General features: G+C 40.7%; 1 protein-coding gene across 1 annotated transcript in view; it reads right to left on the bottom strand.

The window, feature by feature from the left end:
- Positions 1-1057: 1057 nt before the first annotated feature.
- DTNA (dystrobrevin alpha) overlaps positions 1058-8105 on the bottom strand; it is a 223754-nt gene continuing 216706 nt past the window's right edge. The window contains exon 23 of the mRNA XM_059484235.1: positions 1058-4580. Coding sequence (XP_059340218.1) covers positions 4425-4580 — 156 coding nt within the window. The 3' untranslated portion in view covers positions 1058-4424. The remainder of the gene's footprint in view (positions 4581-8105) is intronic.

Below are 8105 nucleotides of genomic sequence, written 5' to 3'. Positions count from 1 at the left end.
AGAATTAGGGCAAATAAACCCTGGTGATTTATAGGTTACCACAGCAGCCAGGGCTGAAAGAGGCAGCAGACTGGGCTTTATCTGCTTCCCAACACACCGGGGTATCTGCTAAGTACAGAGAGAGCATTTTTGGTTTGCTGCTTTCCATCTAACAGACCCCTCCCTGCTGTAGCTCACGGGGCAGCTAACAATTGTGAGTGCACAGCTGGGGATACTTGGGATGTCAGTGACACACTCTGGGACAGCAGCTGCAGCGCAGATGGGAGGGGCTGCCACCACACCCAGCTGCACCACTGGCCACTCCAGATGTTGCCACGTCCCGATGAGGCAGCCCCAAGCACTGCATCAGAACACAAACTTGCTGCTTTAAAGAGCTTTTGTGAGCTCTTGCTTTGCAACTCCATGCTCTTTCAGGTCAGCAACCAGTTGCAATTACCAACAACTACAAGGAAAGACATCTTAAAAGAGTAATTGGAAAAACAGACTTTGTGCTCATCTGCAACAGAAGAACGTGTGACTGTGAATGGTAAAGCCATTTAAACGTGCCTGTTCCAATGTCTTTTTCCTTCTAAGGCCAGAGAAACACAGTGGTTAAGAAAAAAATTACACTATTGCAGATAGTTTAGGTTCCCGAGAACCAAGTTTAGGTTTCTGAGAACCATGTACCACCTTCTAAGTTTGTACCAGGCACCTTGTCAGGCCCTGATGTCATCTGCTTATGGTCATTTTCATTGCTGTTAAGGGGAATCAGGGGCAGGTGTTTTACAGATGGGGAACTTCATTTTCAGGTTGTGGAACTGCTAAAGATACATAGAATTAAGAAAGGAAGAAAGAAGAAACTGCTTGGGCCACTGAAAGCAGGTGCTGCTCAGTACCAAGTTCAAAGTGCTGTGGAAGGTGGTGGAGGGGCTTCTGTCATGACATGGTGGAGGAGACAAAGACTAATTGCTGCACCACAGGGACACACTTTCCTTCTCTACTGGAAAAAATGCTGTTTGGGCTCCATGAAACAGCACATTGAAAACCAAAATAAGCCACAAATACGATGCTCCATAAATTCCTTTTAAAAATCTTTTTAATGAAGAAATAATTCCATTCCAAAATATAGACACACAATTAAATAGTTTAATCACTTCAAAATATAACATGTCCCCAGTAGGTTCCAACACACACACAAAACAATACTGAACAGCAATACAAAAACCCCATACAATAGCAGTTCTGTTACAATACCAATGAATATCGTGACATTTTTAGTGTCTCTGCATCTGTCTCAAGTGGTGTCAAGTACAGTGTTTTAAAAATGCGTTGCAGTTAGTAGCCTCAAGATGTAACTCTTCGTACTTTTTTTTGTTGTTTTTTGGTTCAAAGGTAAAAATGCCCTTTATTCTTCAGGACACTGTGGAGTGCTTGTTGTTCACAGCTCCGTCTGCTGAATTGAACCAGTGTGATCACAGCAACCTGAGGTTGCAATATTTACAAGGTCTATCTACAGTAATTGCCAAGAACCAATAAGAATGGGAGAAGGTGACGACTGAAAGTAAAGGCGGACACACTTATGATAAATTATGATGCAACAATTTGGCTCATGCATATAAGAAAATACATATTATATCACAACAAAGGCCACACACCTTTTTATGCAGTTTAGTTAACATTACTACTTACAGACAACCCATTCTCCACCTTCGCTTTGGACATTCAAGGACCCTATATATCTTCACATCCCTGTCTCCTGATTCCAAACCACTGGTTTTCCTCCAGTGACAGCAAAACCACCCGGAGCTTTGATGGTTGTGGCGGGCCATGGGTAATTTAGAAAAGGGCCGTACCAGGGACCTCTTCTGTAACTCTGTTTGTTTTAATGACCGCAAACCATAACCAAAATAATAGTCAACAAACAGACAAAGACCAGCTGGGTGAAAATGCAGCCAGCTTAACAGTTGGGAAAATGCTTAAAATAGACATTTGCAGAGCTAAGTAAGAGGTGCTTCATCTCAGAGCTCCAGGGCATAAGGGACCCAGAACTCCTAAGGGATCACCCTGTTGACACCAGCCTAAAAGAAAGGTGCTTGATTAGTCAACTTCAGTTCTTACTCCTGGTTCAGAAGCTCTTGCACTGGATTTAGGCTAGTGCATCTATTTTAAGCGTAGTAACAATGAGCACGCGGACATTAAGGTGATGAGAGGGATCTATTACTTTGGGCACAGTTAAACACGACATGGGTTGAATTAATCAGCCATTGCACATAGCTGTGTTCTAGCTTGTTTTCTCCCTGTTCAGGAAATGCTTGCCTGGAGTCCTGAGCTGACAGCAATGTCTACAGGTTCACTGGAGTAGCTTAAAACATGGAGTGCTAGGCACTAGTGGAGGCTAACTCATTCCTGAGAGGAGGCTGGAAGAGGGGACAGTGGAGGATATGGTGCCTGCCTTGCCAGGATGGCACATACCCAGGAGCAAAGACCAGTGACTGCAAAAATGAAAAGCTTACATGAAGATATCTGGATCCCTTAGTATGCATTTGGATGTCTGAGAGCAAGCCCAGGTATGCAAGGATATACAGACAAGAGATCTGCATACACAATAAAATGATATGAAAGTGAAATGGCAGCAGCTCTTCCATACAGATACTCATTCCCTAACACATAGTGCCCAGGCAAACAGCCACGAGCCTGGAGAATGCATGCAAACAAGTGGACTTACTGGGTCGAGCTACATAGCAATCTCATGTAAACACGGCAGCACACATCCACGTCACCATGAAAGCAAGGACAGACAAGCCACGGTAACCTGCTTTAGATGGGTATCTCATCACTTGCTGTAGGCAAACTGTGCTGGTGTGAAATATCTGTATGAAACACCACTGTGTTCAGGGCTGTTAGACAGTGTCACTTCAGGTCAGCCAGGCACTGGAAGCCCAGTCTTGCATTAGGGCAGTAAAGTTACCTTGGCACAGAGGCGGCCCTGAGCTAACACTGCACAGCTCAGGTGGCCAGCATGGAACACCTCCTGGTGTCCCTGGCCTGCTGCTGCTCCAGCTGTCCCTGGCCTGGCTCTGGTTCCTCTGCATGGCAGTGCCATGTGCCATGGAGGTGCCACCTTTGTTTTGGAGCAGGGTGCTCTGGGGAGCAGTTGATGCTAGTTTGTGTCAACGCCTGCTCAGGAGTATCTGTAGGTTTGTGGTCACAGCAGAGCAAACACTTTTTAGCCAGAAGCCTCACTGCCTAACCCTGCCTAATGGCCATGTCAGTCCCCTTTCTCCTGAAATGCCTTGATACTGGAAAAATACTAAACTGGACGAAACATTCTGTAACTGTATGCCTGTCCTTTTGCAAGAACCCACTGCTCTTCTTGTGCTTTTCACTGAGTGCTATTTCTCCATCCAGCTCTGAAAGAGTCTCACCACACATTTCCAAGAGGGCATGCAGAACATCTGGTGGCTGGCTAAGGCAGTACACATTCGGAAATCAAAAGGAAACAGTTGCAAGCGCACTTTAAGCCTGTACATTTAAAGCTGAAGGCCTCGAAAATAACATAATGGTAGGGGGCGGGGAGAAAGAGGAGGGGCAGAGAGATGGAAAGAGCTGGTTTGTTGAACACATGCTTACTAAAGCTAAAACATCAATGAAACAATACCATGGAGGATTATACGTAACATCAGTCAGTTCAGGGATCTTATGGCACCTGTGGTTTATAAACAGCTTTAGCAACGAGTATTTCAAAACATAGTTCACAGTTTTAAGAAGATCTGTGCTGATTTAAAAACTAGATTCTATATCATTTGAATGTCACCTTTTGTATATGATATCTATTTGGAAAAAAAATATTTACACTAACTTCTATGGCTGATTTGTTAGACTATTTTGAAAGAAACATTCCTAAGTTACACATTAGCCCTAAATTAGAGAAGTTTATTATTATTATTATTAATTATATTATTATTATTTTAGTACATTTTGTATAAGCCTTAATTTAAAGACTTGCAAACAAATTGCAAATATAGTCTGGTACTTTGTTTTTGGGCTACTAGATATATACACTCAGGAGTATCATCGTTCAGTGTTAAATGCATAATTGTCGCTTTTTATTTCTCCTGTGGAAAAAAAAAAAGTACAGTGTATAGTAAACCAATCTACTAAAATCTTAAAGTATTCAGAAATCAAATTTCTAACTATAAACAGTATTGTCATTGTAAACTGAACAGGTTCAATATCATGTGCAAAGGGTTCACGTGAGTTATTAACAGCGCCGCCGTGTGTGACAGCAGCACGTGCGTCAGTCTGTTTGCTTCGCCAGTAATGAGCCATGTTACAGAAGATGTAGCTAATATAAGTTAGCTTTAAACAAAAGTCTTGTTGTCAAAAAACACACATCTACAAACTACAACTCTTAGAACAAAAGTACTGTGCTACAGTCCTCAGAATTAGTTATGTGATTTTTTCGTCAAGAGACGCTGCACCTCTTGGTTCCACTCTTCTGTGAAGTTCGCAGCTGAGTTTTCTTCATCATCTGTCCGAAAGCAGCTCTCCTCATCATCAGTTCTCACGTAGCTTTCATTGTCTGTCTGACTGCAGCTTCCCTGTTGAGAAACATTTATGGAAGGTTTTTAAAGAATTTATGGAAGATTTTTTTTTTAAAGAGTGCTAGTTTAACATGCTGCATTCATGCAGGCAGAGCAAGTAAAGCCTCTGACTGCTGCTTCATTGAGAGAAAAAGGAAGCTGGCCAACTCCTGTGGTTATCCCTCAAGGAGTTAAAAAAGGAAAAAAGCCATTCTACCTAGGTGAGCTATAGGTATCTGAGCTGTAAACAGAAACTTACAGGCCATGTGGGAAGTTGGAAAATTCCCTTGTCATGGGCAGGAAGACAAGGGAAGTTTCCTGCTCTGTTGCTGCCTGCTCTGCTGTGGGACCTTGGGGAAACTCAGTCTGCACTGACACAGACTTGCAGCGTTCCCATTTTCCCTTCCACTTTCCCTTTCCAGCTCACTCTATAAACAGACTATTGAAAGTGAAACCATGGTTCATCCACCTTGTGCAGTGTTCAGCCACTTGATTTACAGCTACTCACCATCATGAGCCTCCCCTCACATGTAAATATCTTGTATGTTTTACTGTGTCTAAGAAAACCTCTAGTTACTTAAAAGGATGATTTTGGGTGCTACAGCTCATGAACAGCCTAGTCCACTGGTGCACAGTTTTTGCCTGTGCTCCTCTGTATGCTGAAGCATCAGTGAGTATGTTAAATTCCTACAGAGTATGTTAAATTCCTACAGAAGAGGCATCAAGTTTTAGATGGTCATAGAAAATGCTTGATAGGTTACTACTGCTTCTTCTCAGAACAATGTCAGGATCTACAGACAGGCTATACTGCAATTCTGTTCTGCTTCTGGAACATTTCTTGTAAGGGCACTGTTTACACACTTGACCCTTCCTAAGTAAAGGAACTAATTCATTTTTCTTTTGAACTACCTTAGAGAGAAAACCAATCTGTATTGCATGAGATACAATAATCCCAGCATAATATACCACTCCCCACACACAAATTCTTTCCTACTCCACTCACGCATAAAGCTGGCCTAAAAGATGGGAGATGAAATGCAAATTACTCTGGCAAAAATAGTTAAATTAAATCTGATGAATGAAGAAAGGTCAGGTAGTTTAGTTTGCTGCTTCCCCTTCCTGAGACCATTTGATTGTCTTAATTATTCAAGCACAAACACTTCCACCCCATTCCTTAATACCTAAGCATGCCAAATGGTATCATGATCCTAATTTAGTGTCTCCTTGTGTCAGATGGTTACAAAAGACAAGCATTAACATTTTGTTGATAAGTGCAAAGGAAACCTGCAGTTCAAGTCTAGTGAGAGTTTAATAAAAAATTTCTGAGGTACATCTTAAATGATATCTTCTAAAATCAGACAGGCACCTGTACTTAAGTCTGCAAACTAATTTGGTAATCTTAGCAAAGGAACACTTTGCTCTTCACAATTCAGACAAAAAAATGCAAATCAAAGGCATGGAAGAGGTCAGTTCTCAGCTGTCTGAGACTGACTTTTACTGAATCAGCTTCAGGGTTATGTAAATAATAGTATCCTTTAAGGTGGAAAAGATTATTCAGACCAGCCATTAACCCAGCACTGCCAAGCGTCACCACTAAACCATGTCCCCAAGTGCCACATCCACATGCCTTTCAAATATCTCCAGGGATGGTGACTCAACCACTTCCTTGGGCAGCCTGTTCCAATGCTTGGCAACCCTTTTGGTGACAACGTTTTTCCTAATATACAAAAATATAGGAACGTGTCATATTTTGTGATGGTACCATTATAAACCACAAGAGTAAAATAAGAGCGGCTTGTGAAACATGGGATGCATTAAGACACACTGACAGCAATGCTAAGTATTTGGGTTTGCTTCCTATTTTCTGGATAAATTACTTCCCTTTGGTGGATTGTGGGAAGGGTTATTCTAAATTCTCCCCAGGCTTCTCTCTGTTTCACAGCCAGGACAGAGATATTTTCCTACAGGGATAGAGATATTTTCCTACAAGAGATAATGAGTACTAATGAACCTCAGAGCTCTAAATTCACTGCGACATTTTGGAAGTGCCAAAATTAATTCCAATTTAAGATTCTTATGATTTTTCATTATATAAAACTGTTTCTAGACTTCTTCTTTTACTTAATCCACAGCTTCTTTTCTGTTACTTGCCATTCAGTGATTTTTCAAAAAACATCCTTATCACTTGTGTAATTTTAGAACTGAATTCACAAATTTAAGCTCCTTCTTCCCTGATTACTTGGTCACAGTTTTTTTACAGTGTTTTTTACACCTACCTGCTAAGAAGAGGAGGACTTAGGGAGAAAAATAAACCAAAAAGAAAACCAAAACATAGCTGAGTGAATATAGCAGACATTTTTGAAAATTACTGTGCTGTTATCCTCCTGTTATTTGCAAATGGAATGGTCCAGATAATGCTGGCTTTTATGTATTTGCTCAAGAAAAAACCAAAAAAGACTGGACTAGACTGACAACACTCTCCCTTGGGTTTTATCACCTGACATCTGATGTGTTCTTAATCTCTGCTGGGAAACATGAAAACAGAGGTTCAAAAAAAATGGCAAGAGATGAGAAAAAGATGAAAATGTTACTCAACATGAATTCTGCCCTGGAAAAACAGTCAAGTTGAATACATGGCATTTTTAAAGAATACATTAATATAAAACACTTGAGAGGATTTGGGGTCTTAGTGTTTGAAAAAAAATTCCACCTGTTTCAATAGAAACCATTCAGTCACTTCTGCAATGGAAAATGTCTCCCCAAGACACCCAAAGCCTCAGATCCCACAACAGTTCATGTTACAAGGTTTTGAGAGAGTGGGAATGGAACTCAATCTTTAACTGAAATTATTAAATTTTGTCAAGAGAGGGAAAATCACAGTCAAAATCTGAGAACAAAATCTGCAATAAAGCCTCCTCTCTGCACTCCCTCTCAGTGGATGCCTTAGGTCTGATTTCTATTAGCTTTTCACACCTTCTCCCCTGTTTTAATAATGCACATACATGAATTAGGCATGACCAATTCAAATGTGTGCCAGCACTAAGAAAGCACAGCTTTAGAAAAATCTAGGAAATTGTAGGTCTTGTGAGGACATGTCCACTGCATGAGACAACTGCAATTAATTGAAAATGACAACTTCTCAACCAGTCTCTGAAATGCAAGATTTCTGCTCCCATTGGCTGCCCTTGGCAAAAAACCAAATGCTATCAAGGGGATAAAGGTAAAATAATATCAGAGTTTCACCTAATGTCAAGATCTGCCTAGTACCTGCTGAGAACAAGCTCAAATTCACTCTGCTTCTTTACTAAAAATAAAACAAGCATATTTAACATAAAAAGTAATTTGAAAACACAAATTATTTTCTATCTATTACTGGAATCACTTGTTCTATTGGGAATTTGTTATATACTAGATGCTATTTCAAATCAATTCTGGAAAATTGTACACAGCACTTTTAAAGATGCAAATAGATTGCAAAAATCATCAATTAAACACCATCAACTTCAGATGAATGAGGAAATGAACAAAACTCTGTGGCTGGCC

Source organism: Ammospiza nelsoni, chromosome 1, assembly GCF_027579445.1.
Source record: "Ammospiza nelsoni isolate bAmmNel1 chromosome 1, bAmmNel1.pri, whole genome shotgun sequence".
NCBI classification, from domain to species: Eukaryota; Metazoa; Chordata; class Aves; order Passeriformes; family Passerellidae; genus Ammospiza; species Ammospiza nelsoni.
Note: the sequence above shows the minus strand (reverse complement) of the source record. Positions and strands in the feature narration are given on the sequence as shown.